At 38.3% G+C, this 27,659-nt stretch overlaps 1 protein-coding gene across 12 annotated transcripts in view; it reads left to right on the top strand.

Moving 5' to 3' along the window:
* Positions 1–27,659, top strand: part of MITF (melanocyte inducing transcription factor) — a 217,297-nt gene that overhangs the window by 186,054 nt on the left and 3,584 nt on the right. For 7 of the 12 annotated variants that reach the window (XM_055343181.1, XM_055343180.1, XM_055343192.1 and 4 more), the window contains 5 exons: positions 1,804–1,899; positions 10,121–10,238; positions 13,432–13,506; positions 19,173–19,248; positions 22,608–22,755. In XM_055343181.1, the coding sequence (XP_055199156.1) occupies positions 1,804–1,899; positions 10,121–10,238; positions 13,432–13,506; positions 19,173–19,248; positions 22,608–22,755 (513 nt within the window). Of the gene's footprint in view, positions 1–1,803; positions 1,900–10,120; positions 10,239–13,431; positions 13,507–19,172; positions 19,249–22,607; positions 22,756–24,115; positions 24,218–27,659 lie in introns of those variants that run through there. The other 5 variants (XM_055343183.1, XM_055343182.1, XM_055343186.1 and 2 more) reach the window with 2 other exon arrangements.

The following is a 27,659-nucleotide window of genomic DNA, read 5'->3' as shown; positions in this document are numbered from 1 at the left end:
TTCTTTAAGATACCATCATCAATGTGTTGCACAAATTTGTAGAGTAACAACTTCAATAGGCTGTTAAATGAAGATATACATGTGTGTGTAAGAGAGAAAGAGAAAGCAAGATCTATAAAATGGAATCTCATGCAACATGCATTTGAAACTTTTTAAATTTAATAATGTTTCATGGATTTTTCCCAAGTGATTAGAGATTCTTCTATGACATCCTACTTAATAGACATATAAATAATGCCATGTTTATTAACATATTTATATATTTTAAAATGTGTGTATAGATATATAAGAAAAAAGAATAGCAATGAAAAAAATTTTTTTGCTTAAAAAGAAATTATTCTAAAAATTCTATCACACCAGGCCCATTCATTTTATTTCCCTAAAAAAACTTATAATGAGAGATTGTTCCTAAAGTCCTCTAGCCCATTTGCCTATTCAACTTAATTAGAAAATCATCTCTTAAAAGCAAACAAAACTGATGTATCTAGAAATGAAACTGCATAAGCAGTGTGCTGGCAGTGTTTCAAAACTGACCTGCAATTATTCTTCTTAGGGAGTCACTTAATAACCCTCATTTTTTTTTTTTTTTGGATATTTACTATATTCATTTAACTGTGAGTTCTTTATATGGTTTATCCTGAAATCTCACAAGGATCCAATAAGGCAATGAGTATTATTAACCCCATTTTTCAGATTGGCCTATTGAGCCTCTTACAGATTGAGAGCTTTGCCCCTAATCCAGAAAGTGGGAGAATGAGGATTCCAACAAGCCTTATGGCACAGGAGCCTGTCCCCCTTAATTGGAAATGGCAGAAAGACATAAAGGAACATTCCTCCGAGTATTGAGATTTCATTGTGTACTTGAAAAGCACTACTTAGATCCAACCATGTGTACATGCACTCAGACACACAGACACACCAACCAGCTCAGATACATAGGGTGTTTACAAAGAAATGTTTTCACAGACTTGTCTTTGCAACTGCTGCAATGCACATGTAATCACTGTTGTTTATTATCATAACTAATGTTTTGGTACTTCAGGAATAAAATTGATCTAGTGGGAATGTCAGCTCCATGACTGTAATGATAACCTCGTCCTGGTATACTCCTCGGGGAATACCGAGCACACTGGCAGCTCTACAAGGAGAAACTTATTTTACAAGTCATTTTAAGATCAGTACAGGGTTAGCCGGTAGTCCAGGAGCCACAGTGCCCCACATATCCTTATGAGAGCAAAGATCTGAATTACCATCTGGGTTCTTCTTACTGCAAGGAGGGTCTACTGAAGGCTGTGGGAGTGAGTTTTGAGAGAAAACAAAGAAATGGCAGCCATCATTCAGATGAGGTTTCCTGGTTCATCTTTGCTTTTTGGGGGAGGCAGTTGAACCCCTGTAACACTTTAGAGCATGAGTTCAAGTTGTGGCTCTCACTCTCTTCCCCATATGACATTCGGCAAATTGCTTCTCATTTATCTCACCTGGAAAATTCATGTTAATAGTACCTACATTGATAGGGTTATTGTGAGAGAGCAAAATAATTTAACCCATCAAAAACCCTGAACCGGGTGCCTGGCCCCCAGTAATCCCTCTCTAAGTGCTGGTTGCAGATGTCATCATTGTCACCTGTTAGTGTCAGTGACTTTCAGTAATGTTCATATTTGGGAGGAAGAGGACGGTAGTTTCTCAGAATCTAACTGAAGAGCATTAGTGCTTAGGGTAAAAAAAGACCGTGGATCTCTCTTTGGGTGGCTTTGCACAGTTTTTGCTTACATTTATCTCTCTTCCATTGCCCTTTTCCTACAGATGGATGATGTAATTGATGACATCATTAGCCTAGAATCAAGTTATAATGAAGAAATCCTGGGATTGATGGATCCTGCTTTGCAAATGGCAAATACGGTATTGATGACTTTTTTTTTTTTAAAGAAAATCTTGAGATATTTCCAGTGTTCTCTCCCTTTCCCTGAACTTTTATTAGGTTATTTCTGCAAGTGATTGATAGAGATTTATTAATAATAAAACAAAATTATCTCAGGATCACAAATAAGTGACTTTGACATTATAAATTAAGAGTTTCTCATGGGGGATCCCTGGGTGGCGCAGCGGTTTGGCGCCTGCCTTTGGCCCAGGGCCCGATCCTGGAGACCCGGAATCGAATCCCACGTCGGGCTCCCGGTGCATGGAGCCTGCTTCTGTCTCTGCCTGTGTCTCTGCCTCTCTCTCTCTCTCTGTGTGTGACTATCATAAATAAAAAAAAAAAAAAAAAAAAAAAAGTTTCTCATGGGTTTATTGGTAACCCCATGATAAAAGCTCTACATTCCCTGGAGTCCAAGTCCACTTTCAGTAGGACATTAGGCCTTCCAATACCCCCTGACATCTAATGCCCAACTTAGTCACTGCTGCCAAGGAGAATACTATGGATTGAACTATTTATAGTAGAATTCTAGTTGGCCTGAAAAGCGAAAGGCAGTACCTTACCATTCACAGGTAATAGAGTGACTGACATTTGAATTGCCTTTCTTCAATAGCAAAATGTATTCCAGTTTTGATTAATAAATAGTGGTTTATTAAACTTCTCTCTATAGTTTGGAACCTTGCCCCTACTGGTTTTATTTTATTTTATTTTATTTTATTTTCCACTCCTTACAGTGGTATCTTATGTTTCCATTTTGCCACCAAAGTCTTGTAGTAGATCTCATTTAGTTCTTGTAATAATTGTGGGAATCTAGTCCTTAGAGTAATTCTGAGTGTCAAGTTGGGGTGGTATCATTGCCCTCATTTTTAGAATTAGGAAAGGTTAGCTGGTCTTACACAGAATTACATAGCTTCAATGTGTCAGAGTCAGGACTTCTCAGTAGGCTTTGAATACCTTGTCCAGTCTTTTTCTGTTTTCTGTGAAAGCAATGCCATGAGACTATCATATTCTTTAATAACGTGTATTTAAAAGACCAACTCCCACAGGGGAGAAAGGGTAAAGGGGAGTTATTCTTTAATGGATATAGAGTTTGAAATTTGCAGGATGAAAAAATTCTAGAGATTTGTTTGACAACAATGTGAATAGACTTAACACTACTGAACTGTACACTTCAAAATTGTTAAGATGCTAAATTTTATGTTATATGTATTTTTACCACAATAGAAAAATTTTTAAAAGAATGAATTTATAAAATAAACTCCCTCGGCCAGGGATCATGATACCCCTTACTTATTTACACCAAAATTCTTAGTGAACTAAAGTAGCATTTTCTTTTTTTCCATCTTAATCCAATTCTTTCAGTTCATTTACCTGAAATCCTGAGGGGTGAGGACTCCCCTTGAAACTCCAAAGTCTTTTCTGGGATCTTTAGTTTCTGTCAACTTCCTACCCACCTAAACTCACCCCCTGATTTTGAAAGAACTAGATGTTCTACCATTTTGACAGATATTTCCATGTCAGACTCTTCTTCCTACCCTCTTTGAACCCAGGGTTGGCTTCTATAGAACTCTTCTGCTTCCAACTTTGTGCCTTTTGTAAGGCGAGCTACACTTGTCAGTGGTCAGAATCCTCAGACCAATGTGAGCAAGACACTTGGGAGAGCTTGCACTGTGGATTTATACCCACGGAAACATGGGTATAAATACAATGTTTTCAATGCCTTAGTGGCAGTTATTAGCAATGGTCCAGTCATCCCAAAGGAACTTTGGTTGACAAGAGTGGTCATTTTGCCAGTGGTATTAGGTGGTATCTAGTAGGCACACTGGAAGGACTGTAAAGTTAACATGATTTTTTACAAATCACCTTTAAAATTTTCTCCAGTGTTAAGGACCTTTCAAGTCATTTGAGCCAATCTGGTACTCAGTGCATTAGCCTCCTCTTGCATCTTTTGTGTTCATCCCCATACACTAAAAAAATTAAACGTTTAACTTCTGGAAAACCTCTAAGAAGAATATGCACTAACTCACAAGACAGACTGGCAACCACAGTGGTTAGGAGTTGGAGATTTGTGATCATATCTAGGTTTATATCCAAAGTATGTCATTTCCCGTGTGTTCCTGCATATTCCTTACCTTCTTGAAATGCTACATTTGTCCATCTCTAAAATTGGACTGATAATTGTACCTATCTCCTATGGTCATCTCATAAAGGATGTAGAGCATTTAGCATTGGAAACAGAAGTTGTACTCAACAATACCTAAATTAAGTATGATTTCTTATAACAGCAAATAGTTTTTTTAAATGGTTTTCTTTTTTTTTAACATTTTTTTAATTTTATTTATTCATGAGAGACACACAGAGAGAGAGAGGCAGAGACACAGGCAGAGGGAGAAGCAGGCTCCACGCAAGGAGCCTGACGTGGGACTCGATCCTGGGTCCCCAGGATCACACCCTGGGCTGCAGACGGCGCTAAACCGCTGCGCCACTGGGGCTGCCCAATAGCAAATAGTTTTGATAGTATTTTATTTGGGTGATATCCCTTGAGGATCTAATGTGTCCAACTGCAGAATAACATCACACTTAATAATCCAGATATAGCTCATAGTGTGTTACTCTGTGAGTTCCAGACATGAGTCCAGTTTGCCTTTATGGAGAACATGTCTTCATGACAATTTTTCTGAAGACCGTTCTCAAGACCCCCGATTGCTTCTCTCCTTTAGACTGAATACCTGTGTCTCCTCTTCAGTCATTCTACATCAGAATGGAAATCTTATTCCTTCATTATCTGAAAGCCTCCAAGCTAACTATAAGACTGAATCAGTGTTTATTAAATACCTAACATGTCATCACCAGCCCTGGGCGAGGTGCTGCGGATGAAGAGGTGTAAGGTATGCTTCCTGTTCTCATGGAGCTTACCAGACGGGGAAGGGGAGACCCTGTCAGACCTTGAATGGAGGATGGTAATTCAGGGGCAGAGGGACCATCTTAAGGGAGTCCCTGGATAAGAAAGATCCCCTGGGCAGAGTTGAATTAATTGCCAACCAGGGGAGGAGTAACCTATAGCCACCCTCAGATGTCACTGACTGTCCAGGCATACATTACTTTTCTATATTTCCACTCTGAATAAGTGTAAATGTAGCCCCATCAGAGCTAGCCCATGACAAAACTATTTCAGCATTTTGCTATTAGAAGAGACACTATATAAAATAGAGATTAGGATCACAGACTGTGAGCCAGATAGCTGAATTCAGTGCCTCCTCTTGAATGAGTTATATGACCTCTCTGCCTCACTTTCTTTATCTGGAAAAATGGGAATAATAATAATAATAGCATCTAAAACAATAGAATCCACATGACGATTGTAAGAGTTAATCTATAAAAGCATTTAGAAGAATCTTGGTTCTGTTATGTTCTTACTAATTATTGATTACTAGTTCTTATTCTTGATAAATTTGGGTTTGGGTTGTAAAATAAATACCAGTGCTACCACAATTCACTAACATTTTAATTTTTTCCGCTCTCAAAAGAATTTAAACTTCATGTTCTTCATGTTAAGCACTTTTTTCCTTTTATTTGATTCTTCGATATGCTTTATTTCAAGTTAACTTCTTAAAAAAAAATAAAGTGGAGGGATCACTTAGAGAGGAAACTATCCTAAGGGAATTGGAATCTAGAAATAACTATTCTGAGAGCACAAGGGCCCTCTTGTACCATTACAAACAAAGAATAAAAGTCCCAGTTTACTTGTGCTAACAGTGCTCAATTGATATTCAGAGAAGGGGAACATCCAGAAAGAAAAAAATAATAACATTTTACAATGATCATTTACTTGGAAAAATATTCATTTTGGTGGAGCAGAACATTGAAGAACTCAATTCAGACCAAGTCTGGGGCACAGACCCACATGTGTCTACCTTCTCTTTATGTGTTCCTGTTAGACTGGGACTTTTTCCCATTGTACAGCTTGTGTGCTGGAATTAAAATCTTACTCATCAGGTTAATGTGCTGGATAAAAACCCAGCAAAGACATGACATAGCGATGTTAGCAGAAGACGCCTCTTCCTCTTTCTTAGCTCCAAAGATATTATTATTATCAAAATAATATCTTTGACCCAGTTATAATGTTTATGGGGCAGTTTTTCTAACCCAGAAGGGGAACCACAGAATCCTTTCTTAAATATGCATGGCTGGTTTTTAATTAGAAAGCCATGTTTCATCAACCTTCCTGTTAGTAGCTTCAATAAATGACAGCCATTAGTGTGAAGAATGTAAGGCCCCATTTCAGGGCAGAGTCTCTCAGCTTCAGCATAATTAATATTTGAGACGGGTCGTTCTTTGTTGGGAGGCTTTCCTGCCCATTATAAGGATGTTTAGCAGCCTCCCTGGCCTCTACCCACTCGATGTCAGTGATACTCTCCCCCCCCAGTTGTGACACCCAAAAATGGCTCTACAATTTTGACAAATGCCCTCCACTAACAATGGAGAAGCCCTGATTTGAACACTGGGTGGTTACTCCAGCTCTGTAGTTCCCTTGATTCCTGTGTTTAGATTTGCATTGTAGTCTGGTAAAATTGGTACAGTGGTTGACAGGATACCTTGTAATTAACATGTAGTTGATCAACATGGAAGTTAGCTTGAGGTTTAAAGCAGCCTGGGAATACAGTACTTTGTAGAAAATTATATTACTGAACATGGCACTATTGATCACTTAAATATGGTGTTTCACCTACTGAACCTCTAATTCTCATAAAACTCTGTGAGATGGGTGATAGGATTGCCACTTTTCAAAGGGGGCACCATCCCTCAGAAAGGTTAGTATCACACAGCAGGTCAGTTATACACAGGCAGGTTTTAACTGAGTTCTCTGGCTCCTAAGGCAGCCTGCACTATTAATTTCTAAGTTTGAGTAACCATACTTGGCTAGTGAGCAACTAGGTTTTTATTTGCTTAGATCCAGTTGGAAATTAATTGAAAATTGCAGTTTCTACTTGGTATATCAGCAGATTGACACCGCCTCCCAAATACTGCTATTAACATAGTATACGAACCTCCTGCCACGAAGCTCTATTCAGACATAGCTAGAACTATGGCTTTTCTTTCATAAAATCAATTAAAGCAACATATACAAAGTGCCTTTCTAGTTCTGTGCCGGACCCAGAGTAGGTGCCCACAAAATAATGTTCCCCAGCAAAATATCCTGGCAGGTTGTATGCTGCCAGCTGCTAATCAGCAAGTATTGGAAAAGCAGCCGAAGCGGGAAATATTTTAGAGAAGTAGGTGGAGGGTTATAAGCCACTTTTTGGACTGGAAGTAATGATGTCTGATCTTAGTGGAGTGTCTGATAAGGCATCCTGTTATAAAGATTTTAATTCATCTCCCTCCAGGGATTCCTGGGTGGCTCAGCAGTTTAGCATCTGCCTTCAGCTCAGGGCGTGATCCTGGAGTCCCGGGATCGAGTCCCATATCAGGCTCCCTGCATGGAGCCTGCTTTTCCCTCTGCCTGTGTCTCTGCCTCTCTCTCTGTGTGTGTGTCTCTCATGAATAAATAAGTGAAATATTTTTTAAAAATCCATCTCCCTTCTTGGCGGGCACTGTTGTCAATCCATGCCACTCACAGCAATCTTGTCTGCCTAGCCCATTTGTCTCTGGGTGTCCCCAGTCTTGTACTTTTCCTCCCCACCCCCATCCTGAATGTCTCTCCATCTGTCTTTCCACCTCTCTCCTCTGTGTACATGTGTCTCTCTTTTTTGTTTCTGCCCATTCCCTTGTGTCTTTGTCTCTTATTCTCAGTTTTTGTTTCTTTTGCCCTCTCTGTATTTCTCCCTCCCTCCCTTCATCCTTCATATGCGTCTACATTTGTTAAGTATATGTGCACCTTGTTCCCCTTTAGAATATGTCTAGAAAACATGTTCTTGCCCTGGAGAAGCTTATAATTAGATATCTATCTGTTCAGTGTAAATCCATAGATGACTTAAAGGTTTTTTTTTTTAAAGCTTACTGTGTATCTCTTGTCTATTAATTTTCCCTAACAAATCATCATCACAACACAGTTGCATTGTTTTGCTTGCAGCTTGCATTTGAAAATATTATAGATATGATTTGTATTTCTAGGGGTATAGAAATATGTTTTTTAGCTTGTTGCATTGAATTTTGAAGCCACATTCAATACTGAGCAGTTCCTCTGAAAATCTGGAGCTCCAGAAAGATAGAATAAATCTTTGGAATGCAGAGGGGTTATGAGATGTCCTAGCAGCTTTATAAGTTTTGATGCTCTGACTCTTTACTCTTTACAGCGTTGTATTGAGACATTTGCACATCTTTCACTGTGCTGTCTTAAGTTGGACAAGAGTAGAACTGATCGCACACAGAGCAAGATTGACCCTAGGAAGGTGACCTACTTCAAATAAAACCACTTAGTAAAATGACAGCTAATCATCAACGTCACTTTTTATCAAGTTTTTAGCTAGAGGACCTTGAATTGTGGTTCAAGGGCATTTTAAATTGTCACAATGCATTGTTTATATGTGAATCTGTGTGGTGGGAAATGTGTATTACATTTTATATACATAATATAAATCCTGCCTTCAAAAAGAAGCAAAAGATTGAATGGATAAGAGAGAGACATGCTCTGTCGATCTGCCTGTCCTTCCTGCTCTCAGCCTCAGTCATATTAGAGCAAGTGTCTTGTTTACCTGTCAGAAAGTCAAAAAGTACAGGCCTCCCCTACCTCTTTAGCTTGGGGTTTAGTTCATAAAGTACTTATTTAGAAACCACACTAGGAATAGGTGGTCAGGGGATCCCTGGGTGGCTCAGCGGTTTGGCGCCTGCCTTTGACCCAGGGCACAATCCTGGAGCCCCAGGATCGAGTCCCACGTCGGGCTCCCGGCATGGAGCCTGCTTCTCCCTCTGCCTGTGTCTCTGCCTCTCTGTCTCTGTCTCTGTCTCTCTCTCTCTATCATGAATAAATACATAATAAATAAATAAATGAATGAGTGAATGAATATTTTTAAAAAAGGAATAGGTGGTCAAAGGCTATCAATGAAGGGAAACACATTCATTATCTTGCGGGATATTTTTATTTGTATGGTAGTGGCCATTGGAGAAAATGAAAGGTGAGATGTAGTATAATCTCTACTCAATACCTCTTGGTCACTAAACAACTTGAAAGTGCTGTCTAGATTGAGTTTTCTCAGATGTAAAGTAAAACTTAGAGTGTATAATCAAGGATGGGATGGGCTGAATGCTCTAAGTCTTACTTGGTAATAATACTTAGAGCAGTTGTTTGAATTAAGCTGGGAACGGGGAGCTTCTGCACTGGCAGTAGTGCGGTCACTTAACTGTGCCTGCATAATTAATATTCAGAGGGTGGGCAGAAGAAATGTCTGGGACTTCTCATGTTCACAAAAATGGGTACATTAAACTCCATTAGTGAACTAGGTACAGGGAAATGCATATACAACAAACGGAAGTCAGCATTGGAGACAGAAAGAAGTTCACTACTTCAAAATATTCAATTCAGACCTGGAGAAAAACACTCTTAAGCTAGCTCAAGAGGGCTAAATATTTCTTTACCTTTTTTTTTTTTTTTTTTTTTTTTTTAGTGTAAATTTTTGTTGTTTTATTAAAGTCAGTGGGCTCCCTCTTGTGGTTCTGTGAGAGATTTCAGTTTCAAGGAAAAGAGCTTTTCTTTAGCAATAAGGAAAACCATTTCTTTTCTAGTAGAAAACACTTTTCATTCCTTTTCCCTATAAAAAGAGATAAAAAGGGAGAGGGAAAGAGAGAGAAGGAAAAAAGTGACTTTGACGAGAAACCTAATTTGGTGGAAAAAGCCATGCCACATAGAACCCTATTAGACTGTAATAGTCAGCATTTACTAAACATCTGCTATATGCTGCTGGATGTGCTCCATAATGAGTTTGCCATATTATTTGTTGTCTATATGCTCAAAATATAACTATTAGCTGCTTGTAGAACCATCTTATGGGTCTTGGATTCTGCATCCTTTTTTCTCTCAAAGGGAACAAGTCAAGGTCACCATTTATCTAAGTGAGTGGAAAGGTAAACATGTCTTGCTTTTCTGTTTTAAAATATGATTTTTAACATCAAACCATTTCTTTTAGATAAAGTCTGGAATAGATCTGGGTGCTAGCTGAATAACCTAGGAATTGCTCAGTAGTTCATTTCTGTTATTGCTTCTCTCTCTAGTTACCTGTCTCTGGAAATCTGATTGATCTTTATGGCAACCAAGGCCTGCCTCCCCCAGGCCTCACCATCAGCAACTCCTGTCCAGCCAACCTTCCCAACATAAAAAGGGAGCTCACAGGTAAATACTGGCAAGTGTGCTTCTTCCTGGGGATTTTCTGTTTATTTTCTGACATGTGAGGTTATCAAAGTTGTGACCTCTAGACTATTCCCAATTTGTAGGCATACTTTTTTTAGGTCGGTGCTGTGGTGAAAGTATCGAGCAATATTTTAAGATGAAGGATTTATACTTGGAAATCCTGGTTTCCAGTTTTTCTTGAGGTACTGGGAGTTGGATCTGCTGTCACTCCAAAGCACCATTATTATTCCATGACACCCATCGTGGCATCTTTGGCTGCTGTCCCCTTTGAGGTGGGGCAGCAGGCAACACTTTTACCTAAAAAATGTCTCTACACAGTCTGGTGTTTGTGTTGCTTGCCAAGCCCCTAGAGGCATTCCAGTTTGAGAACCCTGGTCTGAAATTTTCTTTGACCTGCATTTAAGCCTGCAGTTGTCAAGATAGAGTAGGAATGAGTCTCTTCCATCTTCGGATGCCTCCTGTTATTTTTGCTACATCATGTGCAAAAGCTTTATTACACAGAGTAAAAAAAAATAAGATTATAAAATGGAGCGATGGATATTGTTTGTTTCTGAGGCACCGAGAAATTACCTATTTTGCCATTTTGTTTAATGCTTTAGGGAAGGCATTTGGCCATTAAAACATGACAAAACTACATTAGAACTGACATTCTACCACACTGAGTTTATGGCCCTCACCTCATCCCCCTTTTTAATGTCTGGTCCTTGCATCTTGTAGGATTAGGTGAATGAACAGTCTAAGAATATGAGATATATATTTGGGGCAAAAAATTCCTGTTTGTTCAAGTGTGTCTTTTAAAAAAAATACTTCAGAAGATAATGGCAAGAGAAAGACCATTTAAAAAAAACACTGATTTAGGTTAAAAGAGGTAATAAATTAATTGATATGTAAAACCCGTTGAAAGTCAACAAAAGTAGGTACTTTACCTGGAAAGAAAAATATCACGAAGTCTTACAAAATAATACTATATGAGGTCTGTACTCAATAATGATAAAATATGGTTAGTGTGGTATGAACAAAATTCTTATGACTTAAATGCAAAACAGACCCTTTTTTTTTTTAGAATTAAAAAGAAGTTATTTATTTTAGAGAGAGCACAAGTGGAGAGGGAGCAGAGAGGGAGGGAAAGGGGGAGGGAGAGAATCTCAAGCAGAGTCTGAGCTGAGCACAGAGCCTGATGCAGGGCTAGATCTGATAACCCCAAGATCATGACCTGAGCCAAAACCAGGAGTCAGATACTTAATCAATGGAGCCACCCAGGCACCCCCCAAAGTAGACTTTTGAATTATGTATATGATTATTTCTTCAAAAACAAAACAACAGAGGCAGGGGGTGAGAATGAGAGAAATGAGTAAGAGGGTATAAATTTATTTTTTTAAAAAAGAAGCAGATATAATGAACTATACACTTCTAGAATCACTTTGTATCTTAGAAAATGACCACTTGAGACAGGAGAAGGGTAAAATGCCAAGAAAAGGAGAAAATGGACAGGAATTGGGGTTCTGAACACTGCTAGCTTGAGAGACAGCATGATGTAGCCAAAGAGAATAAGTTTAGGACTCCGATCTGACCTAAGGGAAAAGAAATGATCTTTATTAAGTGATTTCCCCTCTTAGGTTAGGGTCTAGTCAGGAAGCAGAGGGCACCATGATTTGAACAGGGGAAGTTAAAGATAAAGAATTGTTAACCATGAGCAGGCACATAGCTACTCAGAGAGGATGAATACTGAAGAATACCCTGAGGCTGCAGAGGGTTTATCTAAGCTTGAGGAAGAGCCCTCCTCCCCAAGGCCAAGAGTCTACTGCCTTGGGGAGGATATGGGTGAAACTACAAAATGGCAGTGAAGTTCACTGGATTGCCTTGACCAAAGCTGGCCTACACTTGGTGGGTTGAGGTTGATGGGTAAAAAACCATGGTTGTGGGCTAGCAAATTGAAAAAACAAAACAAAACGAAACAAAATTAAGATACTAGAGGGGAGGGTGCCCATAATGCTCAAGTGAAAAAAAAAAAAAGAAAATGGATTGATCAAAAGGAAAAAAAAAAAAGAAAATGGATTGATCTTCCCAACTGAAATAATTCAGCTTCTGAATTATTTATGTGTATATATGTATATATAATACACATATAATAAATGTACATATGTATATAAGCTTCAGTGGCTATGAGTTATAAAGATTTCGAATTTTGGGTAAAATTCTGATTTGTCATAGTATAATGTTTCAGATATCACTTGTATAAAGAAAGTAACAGGAGGTCCCAGAATGCCAGGATTAATCAAACAACTGCCTCTTGTTTTGTTTTGCCGTCTGTAAGTTACAAAGTCGTCCCTCCTCACAGAGATCTCACAAGAGTTCCATGCAAATACATCTTTTCAAATGAAGTTGTCACTAAACGCCTTTGTACACTATTCCTATTTTTGTTTTTCAAAACTTAGACTAGTAAATAGTTGATCCTCACAGGCATTATTTAATTCTAGCAAGTTCTGTTGGAACCTCACTCCAAGTTCCAAAAAAAAAAAAAAAATCCATTTCCACCAGTTAGAAGATCCAACGTGATAGCTTTTCTCACTGGTTTTCATGTTCATGTGTTATAAAGGCATTGAAGAAATACTGAAAAGTTCTGTTGCAGGAAAGGAAAAATTGACTCCCATGGCATCCTGGTGGCTCAGTCAGTTAAGCGTCCAACTCCTGGTTTCAGCTCAGGTCATGATTGTAGGGTTGTGGAATCAAGCCCTGCATTAGGCCCTGCACCCAGTGTGGAGTCTGCTTGAGATGCTTTCTTTCCCACTGACCCTCCCACTCATACTCTTTCTCTAAAACAAATTTTTAAAAAGGAAAAAAAGAAAAATCAACTCCTGATCATAGATTAACAACAGCAAATTTCCACAGTTTTCTAGTTTTCTTCTTGTATGTTCATAGTGAGTGAGACACCTTTATTACTGGTCTTTTACCATTCTGTGGCAGTCAAATCTTTGCATTTATTAGATATATATTGCTTTTGAAAAAATACAAGCTTTTGAAGAAACAGAATTTAAAAAAAAAACTTTTTTTTTAATATTATGAGAGTTTGGTCAGATATGGTTCCATATATATCTAGAAAATGAGATGTTTTATAGTGTACGTCATTGTGTGCCTTAAACAGTTCCGTTTCTAATTACTTCATTCACGTGCACAGCGTGTATTTTTCCCACAGAATCTGAAGCGAGAGCATTGGCTAAAGAGAGGCAAAAAAAGGACAATCACAACTTGAGTAAGTTGGTTTTATGTTCATGATGTTGATATTGGAGTGAATGTTCCCCCTTGTATCAAAATTGTTTAAAATCTCTTGGGAGGAAATGATATACATTGCTGTTAAAGGTGCATTCTGTGGAGGAAAAAATGTTTTTCAGAGAAACTGAGGTTTTTCCCGTATTTTATCCCTGATCAGATTGAAATTTTTTCAGTGTTCTGAAGAGTATTTACTTGTTTATAGTAATGGTTTTGGCGTGTGTGTGTGTGTGTGTGTGTGTGTGTGTGTGTGTTTGGTGAGAGGGAGACTTGATCCCCAACTACCCAATTATAAGTGTTGCTCACACTGGAACTTATTAACAAAAGGGGATTATGGGATCATCTTCTCCAGTGAGATTTGAAAGGAAAAAAAATGAAACAGTTGGAGGGGAGTCTGGGTGAGATAGCTTCCCAAATTTCCAACTTAAACTGTGACTTAAAATAAAAAACCTTCCAACATTTAAAATTATTTTGTATGTGTTTAATTTACTCTTAATCAAATCTTTAAGCTTTTTCCTATGAGAACTTAAGATTTTTGTTTCATAAACAAAAGTAAAAGAGGCTGTATAGTTTAAAAAAATAAAAAAGATTGGGTTTGGTGGTAAGAAGTCATTGGCGCATGTGTGTGAATTTTTCCTTTTACGGCCTCCTGTCCTCTTCTTCCTACATTGAGTTTTAAGAATGTAAGTTACAATTAAATACTTTGTCCTCATAAAGAAATGATAGAATGAGACCAAAATTTAAAATGATAGAATAAAGCTAGAGTTCTCCTCTGATCCCTAGGAGTCATCATCATCATTGTCGTCGTTGTTTTCAGTTTGCTATTGGTCTTCCCAGCCTCTGCCCATGTATTTAAGAATACACACGCACACACATACACACACGCATGTGCACACTCAATATAATGGGCTTTTTGTGCATCTGTTTTAACACAAGCAGTATTATGTTATCCATATTTGTTGCCATTTGCTTTCTTACTCAGCAGCCTGTCCCAAAGAACTTTTGCTGTTACTAGTCTAGATCTGTCTCCTTTTAAAAAACACTGTTGCATACTATTCCACAGCGTGGCTGTGTGAAATTCAGTAATCCTCTTACTACTAAATATTTATGTTGCTTCCAGTTTTTTCCTGTTACAAATAGTGCCATAGTGAACATTTGCACACAGGCCTTTTGTTGGACAGGGGAGTTTGTTTCTCCAGGTTAGGGACTGAGAGATGGAATTGCTGGGCCCCAGAGAGGGTGAGTTCTTTCTTTAAAAAAAAAAAAAAAGATTTTATTTATTTATTCATGAGAGACACACACAGAGAGAAAGGCAGAGACACAGGCAGAGGGACAAGTAGGCTCCATGCAGGGAGCCCGATGCGGGACTCGATCCCAGGTCTCCAGGGTCACGCCCTGGGCTGAAGGCAGTGCTAAATCACTGGGCCACCAGGGCTGCCCAAGTTCTTTCTTTTAATAGAGTCTGCCCTTCTCATTCTTATTTCAAGTATGAGAAGCTTTGCTCCTTTCCACCAAAAGATTTACACTAATATTTCTCAAGTCTCCTTCATCTTCCGAGTAACTGTACTCTAAGATAGTTCTTTTCAAATAACTTAGAATTAAGATAATTAAGCATTATCCAAAACTTTACCTAACTGAAATGTGGAAAACTAAGTTGGATCTTGTCAAAAACAAGGCCTTGACTTAGGCACCTATACCCTCAAGTTAAGGGTGGTCCATAAAGTATGAACATGATCAGGTTACACTCTGAGGGCTACAAAAACATATTAAAATCTCATCTAAGCATTAGAAATGAATACTCAAGTTTAGATTGTGCATTGGCATAGCTTTTCCTCTCCTAGAAACTCACCTTGTAAACACAGTTGCCAAAACGTGCGCAATAATACGTTCATTTATTTACTCACAACTATTTATTGAACTTCCGTTTTATACAGGCATTTTTCTACAGAAGTAACCAGATAGGCCTCCCACTCTTGTGGGTTTCCATTTGAGTCAAAGGCAGATAGAATAGATGAGCAAAAAGTACAGTAAATTGGTGTTTTCAATATAGAACAAGAACTACATAGGAATAAAACGTACATGTGAACACCAGCCAAAATACTCCTTATACTGTTGACAACAAGGGAGAAATTGGAAATAGTCTAAATATTCATCAGTAGAGTATTTGTAAGTAAATTATGTTATATTCCTACATGTGATACTCAGTGGCTCTTGAGAAGAATAGAGTTGGTCTGTTTCACCTGACTTACATGGATGTCCACAATATATTACTGAGTCAGAAGAGCAAGTGGCAGAAAAATAGGTACATTTTAGAAAAAGATCACACTGGATGGAGATGTGCGTGTGTGTGTGTGTGTGTGTGTGGATGGATGTGTGTGTGTGCTGGGAGAGATTTAGGAGTTTACCTTTATCAATTGCCCATTTCTTGAGGCAAGTAGGTGTTGCATGTTGTAAGCAGTTGGCTTTTACTTTTTCCTTTATGCACTTCTGTATGTTTTGCAAAATTTTGCAAGTTATAATAAAAAATAATTGTGGAGGGAAGGCACTGCATTAAATAAAGTGTAGTCTATCTAAATGTTGCATGATGTTACTGTTAAATGAGGAAAGATAGGCACAGAAGCATTGTTATTACAATTCTACTTTATCATTCTTTATTTAATACTTAGTTACTGAGGGCCTCCTGGGTGCCAGACTCATATAGGTACTTGGAATGCATCAGTGAATAAATATACATACGTACATTTTTAAAAAAAATAAATACAAACAAATGAAATATGCAGATGGTAGAAAGTTCTTTGATGAGACAAAGTACAGGCAATGGAATAGAGTATCAGAATAGGCGTGGAAGGAGGTGGTGGTTCAATTTTAAATAGAGTGGTCAGGGAAGGCTCAGAAGTAAATTTGAGTCACTTCCTGAGGGAAGTGAGGGCAGAGCCATTCAGATATCTGGGGGAAGAGTGTTCCAGGCAGAGTGAACAGCAGTATGAAGCCCTAAAGTGTTTGAGGAATCGCAAGAAGCCCATGGGGCTAAAAGGAGGTTGACACAAATGAGTCATGACAGAAGATGTGGTCAGAGAGGGAGGAGAGTAGAACACGAAATCAGAGGAATGGGAGCCCATCAGATCTTTGTCAGAGATGTCTTTTGTCTAGGTGAGTGGGTAAATAATTTGCGGGTTTTCAGCAAGGATTTGGATGCTCTGACTTACGTTTTAACCACATTCCTCTGGCTGTTGTGGTCTAAATAGACCTAAGAGGGTAGGAAGTAGTAGACATAGGTGATACAAAGATAGCAGTTAGGAGCACTGCAGTCATCCAGGCAAGAGATGACTTCTAAGAGGTGGCTTCTATTAGTGGAGATTGGAAGTGGACAGATTCTGGAAATATTTTGAAGGTAGAGCCAACAGACTTTGATGATGAATCAAATGTGGGATATGAGAGGAATAGAGGTACAGAATTGATTCCAAGGTTCCGGCCTAAGTAACTGGAAGGATGGAGCTACATTAAATGAGGTGGAAAAGCCTATGGGTAGAGTTATTTGAGCATGGTTGACCAGGAGTTTGTGTGCAGAGTATTGAGGCTGCTCATTAACCCTCCCTGTGGAAACCTCTAGTAGCCAGACATATGAGTTTGGAGTTCCAGGGACCTGTCTGAGCTGGAAATACAACTAGGGTAGTCATCAGTGTATATGTGGTGTTGAAAACCATGGGTCTAAATGAGATCACCAAAAGTGAATGTAGATAAGAAGGGTCCCAAGAACTGTGCCCTGGGTATGCAGCATATTTAGAGAATAAAAAATTGTCCCAAAAGATATATAAGAAACTTAACAGTGGTCATACCTGGATCATAGGGTACTTTTACTTCATCTTATGAATTTCAGTGCTGTTTGAATCTTTATGATTATTTTATATGCTTGGAAAAGTCAGAAGATATGTCATGCTTCAGAGTTTTAGAGGAGGTTAGTTAGAAGATCAGAGGTCCCAAAATTCCTTCTTTAGAACCATTGAGTATCACTATTTCTATTTTATAAAAGCTTAATATTAAGGAAGTATTTTATTTTTATTTTTTTAAGATTGTATTTATTTATTCATGAGAGACACACACACAGAGAGAGGCAGAGACATAGGCAGGGAGAGAAGCAAGCTCCATGCTGGGACCTGATGTGGGACTCGATCCTGGTACTCCAGGACTACACCCTGGGCCAAAGGCAGATGCTTAACTGCTGAGCCATCTAGGAATCCCCATTAAGGAAGTATTTTAAATAACTTATATGATTCAATCATAGAAGTGATCACTCAGCTAAGAAAAAAAACACAGTATGTGTTGGGAAAGTAGTACATAACTTTATTTACCTAAGTGTATGGAGTATTAGTAGGTCAAATATAAATATTTATCAGGTCATAATATGTTTAAAGTGAATATTAACGTCTTTAATCCAATTTATTAGACCTTAAGTTATTTGGAATTTATTTGTCAGAGTAGGTAAATTAGAAACATTTGTTAACTCATATGCTTGACTATTTCATCCTCCCTAAGAAGATGATAATTTAGCTAAACATGTAACTGAATTGATAAAATAGGGATGCCATTAGGATGCATGTATAGTTAAGCAAGCTAGACTTAACTCCTAGGCTTGTGTTACCCAGTACTGTAGCCCCTCAACCCAACTGCCTCTTGAAATGTGGCTAGTTCAAATTGTGATGTGCTAGAAGTATAAATTGTACACTGGATTCAAAACTCTAGGACAAAGAAAAGAATGTTAAATATTTAATTTATTAATATTTACATAGATTGCAGGTTGAATTGATATTTTGGATATATTGGGTTTACAAAAATATTCAAATTACTTTTACCTTTTTCTTTTCACTTTTTCAATGTTGAGTACTAGAAAATTTAAAATTACAGAGTCACTTGCGTTGTATTTCTATTGGGCAACGTTGGGCCTAGAGCAGGGAGTTTTGTATGGCTTGTAGGCTAAGAATGCTTTTCACAATTTTAAATGGTTAAAAATTTTTTTAAAAAAATTCTATGATATGTGAAAATTATATAAAATCCAAATTCTGGCTTCCACTGCTTCTTGTTGATAGACTTGCATTCCAGAAAACTTTTATCCAGTTAATATTACCATATTTTGAATTCTGTCAATTAAAAAAAGCTATGGAAAGTTATTTTCTTTCTCATTATGTAGGTACCTACATACGATCCTCAATTTTGCCATTAGACTTCAAAGCCAAAAGTAACTCATCATCCAGCCCTGTAAAAGTTTGCTACCCCCTATTCTGAAATACTCAGGGTTGACTTCTTTCTGTTCCCACTTACTGCTGGGTGTCCTTGTCAAGCCTCTAATATCCCCAAAGTAGTTTTGACATTTATAATTGAAGATACCAAGTCTAATTTCGGTGATGTTATAGGATCAAATGAAGAATCACAATCTTGGGACTCTGTAAGTGATAAAGTTCTGTACAAAGGTGGCTCATTTTCTTGAAGTGCTTTAACCTTAGTACTGAAAACATGGTAACACAGGGGAAATACAGATTCGGGTTGCATTGCCTTGAGCCAGCAAAGGTAATGCACACATGGCTTTAACAAGATACACTAAATGCGTATGTGGTGCTGTTACTAATAGTCCCTTCCTATGCTCTTTTCTTGAAGTTGAACGAAGACGACGATTTAACATAAATGACCGCATTAAAGAACTAGGTACTTTGATTCCCAAGTCAAATGATCCGTGAGTACAATTCCATGTTAATCTGCATCGTATATTTTTTGGTACCTTAATGCTTATTCATATTGTTGCGAAAAGTGCACAGTTACAGAAACTAGAGTCAAGAAGCACCCCCTCTCCCTTTGATTCCATTTCTGGTATACTTCTTATATCTTTCTTTTGGTTGGATTCATCAACTAAACTTTTGAGAGCAATCAGCTGAATTGTATGTATTCAAGGGTTACTGAGCATGAGCTGTTCCCCTTGGATATGAAGACGTGGCTTTCTGAAATCTGAGACTCCTTGGCAAATGATCCCCAAGCTGCTAGAATTCTCTGAACAGTTCATGCAGGACAGAGATTTCAGTAGCTCTTTAGATTTGTTGACTATTTGCTATATACACTCATACGATATCTTATGGGCCCTGAGAGCTGGTATTCGAGACTTCAAGTTTAACAATATTCAACAGACAAAAGGTCAAAGACGGTTTTTTTTTTTTTTTGAAAACTTGCATGCCTTCTGTATGTTTTACCAATGTAGAAAAAAGTAATTTTTAATCCTCTTTTAAGTACATGTCAGCTAATTTGGGTTACAGCTTCCAGTCTCTGCTCCCCTCCTGTTCCCTTTCAGACGGAGATAACAGTAGTAAAGATAATTTTCCTACCAGCAACGTCAGCAAGTAGGACAACAAATACACAATTTTTATCCATTAGAAAGTGGCCCATTTGAAGTAAGGGGCTAGAGAATGTGTACATTTTAATGGCTCCCACAGGCATCCGATGAAATTAGCCTTTGAATATGACCTTTTAGCTACCTAATAAAATGTAAAGATGAAATCAAGCATTATTCATGCAAGGCTTATTAAATTTGCTATTCACATTATTGTCAGGGAATTTGTGACAAAATAAAATAAAATCATTGCCCATTGTAAGGTGGTTTTGATGGATGTTCAAGCACAATTTCCATCATCAACATTTTGCTTTCCCAGGTTTCAAGGAAAGCCATTTTGAAACTCAAAACATTCAGATTCTCAGTTCTGCAGCACAAATTTATCCTACTAAGGGGCTGTGACCTTCATTTCCTATAGTCAGTCTTGCATGATAGTTGAAATTGAATTCCCATTTTCCTGTTCTTTATCAGCTTTCACTTTTTAGCATATTCTTTTAAACTGTAGCATGTGAATCTCTTTAGCAACGTATTATGAAATTATGGGGCTGCAGTGAAAGCCTGTATTTGCATATCTTCTTTCTCTATTGTATTAGAATACTTACATGTTTATAATCTGAACTGATAATGATCTTTAATTGTAGGCATTGTTTTAAGATAAACGGACTATAATCTCTACTAGGGGTTTTTCCATACTAGATTTCTGGAACAGGCTCTGGGGCTGCTATAAGGACATAGTCCAGCTGCCCAGGGTCTTAGCCCTATAACTCCCTCCTCCCCTACAGCAGATCTGCTTTTGTTGATTTATATCTTGGGGATCTTTTTTATACTTCTGTGTGAAAAAAGGGTTGCTCTCTAATTAAAAGGAAAAGAAAAAAGTTTGAATACCTTTTCTTTAAGCCTAAAAGCATAATTGATTGAATGAGTCTCACAAGGAAGCAAAACCTAAGATAGTTGGTTGGAACAGTCACTTCTTAAAAACTAAGTAGCTGCCTATATATTTCAGTAAGGGTTTTTCAACTTACTGGCCTAGTTAAGGCATCTTTCATTATGGTTACATTTCTTTCTGGCTGCTAAAGAGTCTGTTACTTTGATCTCAGCCTCGAACATTAAACAAGTCCCCTCTGTGCTCCCTCTATCTCAGGACACCTCCCTGGATAGCCATCTTTGGTGCTCAGACCCCAGGGACCAACCCCAGGGGATTCTCTGGGGTCTGTAAGTCTGCCTCTCATGGGAGAATTTCTGTTTTGTTCTTCATCTAATCCATAGGAGGATCAATTACTTGTTGACTTGTTTTAATGACTCCATTCACACATCCCGGCTGATACTTCCGATCAACCTTCAGCAACTATAGGTTGTAGGGTAGAAGAGTTTTCATACATTAAGTTGTTTCTGTTTTTTTTTTTTTTTCACTGTCCTTGTTGCTGTCATCATGAACATTGTCTATGAAAGAGCTCAGATTAAGGTGCCACGGAAATACTACTTAATGTAATTCTAATTTCATTCTTAATTATTTTTCTGCAGTGCTCTAAATTTTTTAGCTCACTTCTACCTACATTTTAATGGTGTTCTTAATTTCCTCATACATGAGTATATTACAGCCACAGTGATTAAAAACTGACAGGCACTAAACTTAGGCTGCCTGGGTTCAAATTCCAGTCCCTTACTAGATGTGTGATGTTGGGAAAGACACTTGATTTTCCTCATCTATTAAAAAAAGAGGGTAGGAGTTCAGAATATTTTTACTCAGTCTGGTTGTTTTGAGCACTCAGTCACATAAGAATGATATAAGGGTTCAGTGCATGGAGTCTGGGGCCAGATCCTCTATCTAGGCTTCCTGGCTCTGCCGCTTACTAGTTGTGTGGCCTTGGGCAAATTACTCCAGCTCTCTGTGTCTTTGTTTCCCACTTTACAAAATGGGGACAATATATTAGTGCCTAGCTAGTGAGGTTGTTATGATTAAATGGGCTATAAAATACCTTAAAACATACCTGAAACATAGTAAATGCTGTTTAAAGATAGCCATTGTAGTTATTCTTTTGGGCCTTTGACACAGTGCCTGCTCTGTTACTTGAATTGCATTCTAAACTTTTCATAGCACATTCATATCTGAGAGGGTTTCTTGGATTTCTGTAACATACCTGCAAGCCTGCGAGCCTGTTCTTCATACGTGTGTACTATCACCATTTTATAGATGAAGAAACAGGGACACAGAGAGAGGTTAGAGAACTTGGCCATGAATGTTCATGAGAAAATCCAAGGATATCGCTTTTATGCTACACATGGTCAAGTAGTAGGATCTCAGGGATATTTTTTGTTAATTATAGATTATTCTGCTTGTCTGAATGAGCTAACTTTGATAGTCCTAGAAACCTATGACTCTTTAATATAGTTTTTAAGAATATTGTTTTTTTGTAATCAACAGAACTAAATTTAAGTCCCGACTCCACCTGATAGTAGCTCTGTAACCAAGGGCATACTGAGTAGTGTCTGTTTCAGCATGTGCACAACAGCCTTCCCTTTCAAGGCACTTGCCTGGGTTAAGTAGGATATGTAAGAGGTGGGTGAACAGTGTCCACATGGCAGGCATTCAGTGAATGATAGCTGTCATCAACTTGTCATTGTTACCTTGTCTTTAGAAATCAAATGCTCTGGATAATGAATTTTCATTGTGCCTCAAATCCCGAAAAAGGTTGTTTTCTTACTCTTTGTTACAGAGACATGCGTTGGAACAAGGGAACCATCTTAAAAGCATCTGTGGACTATATCCGAAAGTTGCAACGAGAACAGCAACGCGCAAAAGAACTTGAAAATCGACAGAAGAAATTGGAGCACGCCAACCGGCATTTGTTGCTCAGAATACAGGTACGGGGCATGTGTTGTGTAGGGTTTCCAATATGTCGCTGACATGGAGGTGGGAGGAGAGGGGATATAATAAGCCATGAGGGACTTGATTTACATGATTCTATATAGTAGGTACTTGTTATTTATGTCCCTGTTTGTGACTTTGCTACTCATAAGAATTTACTGTAAGCTCAAGATCAACATTTGTGGCACTGTCATGGTCATTAGTGGACACGTGCAGAGTGGCTAATTTGAGTTAAGGTTGAACAAAACAACGACCTGCTGTCTTGTTTCAGCTCATGTGGTAAATAAGCATCCTTTTCATGGTCCTTAGTCCCACGCTTTTCACATTTCTGTGGGTTTTATGTGTGAATTTTGCTGTTTTAAAATGGCCCCGAAGGGTATTACTGAAGTTGTCTGGTGTTCCTAAGCATGAAAAGGCTGTGAGGTGTCTCATGGAGATGAGTTTCCTTCATATGTGAGTCACAATGCTGTTGGCTGTGAGTTTGATGTTAATGAATCAACATTATATATTAAGGTGTCTTTAAACATAAAGCAAGGTTACATGTTGATTGGTTAATGAAAATGTGACAGGGCACTCTTAGAAACCCAACTCCGTATTTTCCTCGAGGAGCATCGTTTGATATTTACTAACTCAGGGTTCAGAGCCTCTTTATAGAACATACCTATCTTGGTGCATTTGGACTGCTGTAACAAAACACCATAGACTGGGTGGCTTACACAACAAACATTATTTCCCAAAGTTCTGGAAACTAGGAAGGCCAAGATCAAGGTCCAGGTAGATTCACTATCTGGTGAGAGACTGTTTCTGTTTCGTAGACGGGTAAATCACTGGGTCTTCACATGGCAGTGTGGGGAGGGAGCTCTCCCATCTTTCTCTTACAAGGGCACAAATCCCCTTCTTCAGAACTCCACCCTCATGACCTACTCACTATCCCAAGCCCTACCTCCAAACATATCACATTGGTGATTAGATTTCAACCTATGAATTTGGAGACCAGGAAGACATAAACATTCAGTCAATAGCAATCATTACCTCTAATGATGAGAATTGACTGTAGTTGTTAAATACCAAGATGCCTTAGTATTTGGTGGGGGTATGTAGCCCACAGTCAAAGCCCTTGTTTATGGGGAACTTGGGAACATCCAGAAAATCATATCAAGATACAAATTTTAGGAATAGGTACTGATAGTGAAATTATGCTATATGTATCTTTAACTCATACTATTTATGCTTAGAGATGTACTAATTTTAATATGTGGAATTTATCCATCATTCTATGTATTGAGTATATGTACCAGTGTGAAGTGTGAGACGGGGCAGTCCTTCTGTAGTATCAGCTCCTGGTCCTCCTCTTAGGCACTCGGGCTCTCATGCTGAGTGTAAAGACATAACTTCCTCTGAAACTATCTTAAAGAAGAAAAAGAAAAATGGATTCTCTGCTGATGACCCCAGGATTTTGCAAGAGTAATTTTCATTTACTTGCTGACCTCGAACACAGTCCACCAGTAAGTGACAATTAATAGACTCCCTTCTCCTTGAGTAGATGGACCCACATTTTACCATTTTTTCAGGTTTCCAATGCAGCTGTTTGGGGTAAGCAAAGCCTGACCCTTCAGACAGCAGTGTGTTTGATCTGGTGGTATTGATCCCAGACACCAAATCTCTTTAACAGAATAATTCATTTACACTAATGGTCTCGGATCTTTTAAGTGCTCCACAACACTGTGGACATTTCCTACTGTCACATCTCTCATTTCAGTGCAGTGATTTTCAGCCCCAGGACAGGGAGTCAGAAGACTATTCTCCTCTAGGGGGTGCAGTTTAGAATGTCTGTAGTGAAGCAGAGGTTGCACATCATTTGAAAATCCTTTCTTTAAAATCTTTTTTTGGTTTTTGTTTTATGTCTGATCTCTTCAATAAGTAGCCATAGATCCTTTTCTCTTGAACTTAACATATCAACATGCCTGTTTATAAAAGCAGCTTATACTAATGCGTTATTTCTTTATACAAATGTTAAAGCATAGGAACTCTTTTGAAAGAGAAGGTAGGTTTTCTTTTAAGCTTGTTAAACATGTCTCTTCATGTGAAATATGAATATTGTGAAATACATGGATTGGAAATGCCACAGTGGTGACGTCTTGGGTTTCTTCTGGTGACAGTGTGAGGCAGCCTGTAGAACTTTCGCAAAGCATGGAAAACATTATTAACTAGGAAGGTTCTGCTGCGACATGAGCCTGAGCTCTCCAGATCAGACTTACCATATTGTTTAGAAATCTAAGTAGTGCTTTAATCAGCCGACAAACATTTTAAATTAAACAACAAGAGATCAGAGTAAGATGTTAGCCTCTTTTCATCCAATTTTGTTGTTTCTTTTTAAGACAAGCTGTATGTGTAGGGGAGCTGTTCTTATTAGCATGTTGGTATAGATTTACAATAGTGCATGTTTTAAGCTTGGGCCTAAGGGCTCCCTTTCATTTTCACTCCAAGTGATGCATGCAGAAATTTTCACAGAAGAAAGAGCATGAAGCCTTAATATCATTGGAACCATAATTTTATTAAACAGCCCAAGGCTTTAAAATGATGCCTGAAGAGACTTGTGTTTCTGGAGATCGTGCAAAGGAACATACACATACTTGTGTGACATCTCACGCTCCCGTCTCTTATGTGTCATGTGTTCAGAGAATGATCTTTTCTACACATTGAACATGACTTTTTAGGAACATACATTTCTAGGATTGTGGGCAAAGGTTGAGTGGCTGGATCACACTGGAGGCTACTTTTCCCTCCTTAGTAAGACAAGGTGACTTCTTTCAAATTTATATTTTATCATTATTATATTAGTGTATGACAAGTATAGAAAGAGTTGCCTTGGCATGTAGAACCAGAACACTCATCGAGAATCAGTTGGGTTCATTTAAGGAGGGTCCAGGAAGTACTCAGGGAGAGTGGAAAGAGCTCCCTTGGAGGGCATTTTGAAATGAAGAACCCGGGAAGACTGTGACTGTTGGGAAGTACATTAGTCTGCTCAGGCCACTATAATAAATACCACAGGTCAGGTGGCTGAAACACCAGAGGTGCATCTTCTCACAATTCGGAAGGCTGGAAATCCAAGGTCAGGGTGTGGGTGGGGTTGGTTTTTCTGCACTTCTCTCAGAGGCTGCCTTTTCCTTGTGTTTTCCCATGATCTGACCTAGGTGTATCTCTGTGTCTTAATCTCCTCTTCTTCTAAGGACATCCATCCTATTGGAGGTTGGATTAGGGCCCACCCAAATGATCTCACTGAACTTAACTCTGTCTAAAAAAGGGTATCTCTAAACACAGTCACATTCCGAGGTGCTTGGGGTTAGGACTCGAATATGCAGATTTTTCTTTTCTTTCTTTTTTTTAAGATTTATTTATTTGAGAAAGAGAGAAGAGATGGAGGGAGAGACTTAGAGAACACAAGTGGAGGGAGGAGCAGAGGAGCAGAGTCTGCCCATCAAGCAGACTGGGCACTGAGCAGGGAGCCTGAATCAGGGTTCAATCTCATGACCCTGTAACATAATAATTTTTCAATTCAGCCCATAATATGAACGATGCGAAGAAAGTGTAGAAGAAAATTATTCATCCTCCCTATGAGAACTTTCTTTTGGAATTAAAAGAACAAAAACCAACCAAACAAAACACTTCCCTTGGCCCTGGTAAGATGAGTTAAGCGACATTTCTCAGGCTTAAGTTCCTCATGTACAATTTCCACAAGTTGCGCCATTACTACCCAAATTTTATTAGTTCATAAACCCTTCATATCTTAGTAATTGTTTCACTGTGCCCTAGGCCAAAGAACTACATACCATTTCTTTGTTAGGTCCAAGCAACTTATTGAATATTTAGGTCCTAACAACTTAGTCACCATTTGAAAATACAAAATACATAAGCCAAAAGAAAAATAGCATTTTTATTTTATTTTTGAATAACTGCATTACCTACTAATGGGATGTATGTGTCTGTTGAGCACTATACAGCTTCTCCAACCATGGAAGCTGCTTGGACAGTGCCACGCTCATTTCTTATCCCTAGTTGATTTTCATGCAATTCTTACTTGTTATCACAGCAGCCACCAAAGACCCAGCTCTGCGATGTTATGTGATGGAGAAGCACATAGCATGACTTAATGCTGAGACTGTGACCTGTCTTGAGTTTGGTAGTTCTCAGAGTAGTATTTCCTCAGATATCTGAAAATGTCACAGTGCCCTGAGAGTTCCCTGTAGCACCCCTCAATATGTGTGCATAGTGGAGAGACCCCCAAACGGTGTTACTTACTGAACATTTTCCTTTAATCAGCTCACATTTTGAAATTCTATTTTTATATTTACTTTTATTTCTGTATTTTTAAAATTTATCTTCATGAATAGTGACATCTGGGAGAGAGTGTCTTTATATTTAATACATAATGAAATCCATATAGCACCAAAGTCAAGTCATGTACTACCAGTGGTTCCTGTACTTTAAGAAATAATACTTATTAATTAAAAGATTAAAAAATTATTTTAACAATTTATGATTTTTTTCCTCTAAGTGATTTTTTTAATACGTTACTTTTTAGAGAAGTTTTAGATTTATAGCAAAATTGAGGAAAAGGTAGAGAGAATCTCCATATATTCCCTGCTCTCCCACCTGTACAGCCTCCAGTGCTGTCAACATTCCCCACCACAGTGGTATATTTGCTATAGCTGATGCACCTGCACCGCACAACATCATTACCCAAAGTCCCTACTTTACAGAGCTCACTTTTGGTGTTACACCTCCTGTGAGTCTGAACAAATATGTAATAACATGTATGCGTCATTATAGTATATCAAATATAGTACTTTGCCCTAAAATCCTCTGTAAACCACCTCTTGAAACGTGATTTTTTTTTTTT

The sequence above is a fragment of the Nyctereutes procyonoides genome, unplaced genomic scaffold (assembly GCF_905146905.1).
Source record: "Nyctereutes procyonoides isolate TBG_1078 unplaced genomic scaffold, NYPRO_anot_genome, whole genome shotgun sequence".
NCBI classification, from domain to species: Eukaryota; Metazoa; Chordata; class Mammalia; order Carnivora; family Canidae; genus Nyctereutes; species Nyctereutes procyonoides.
The sequence above is the reverse complement of the archived record's forward strand: the minus strand, read 5'-3'. Positions and strand labels throughout refer to the sequence as shown.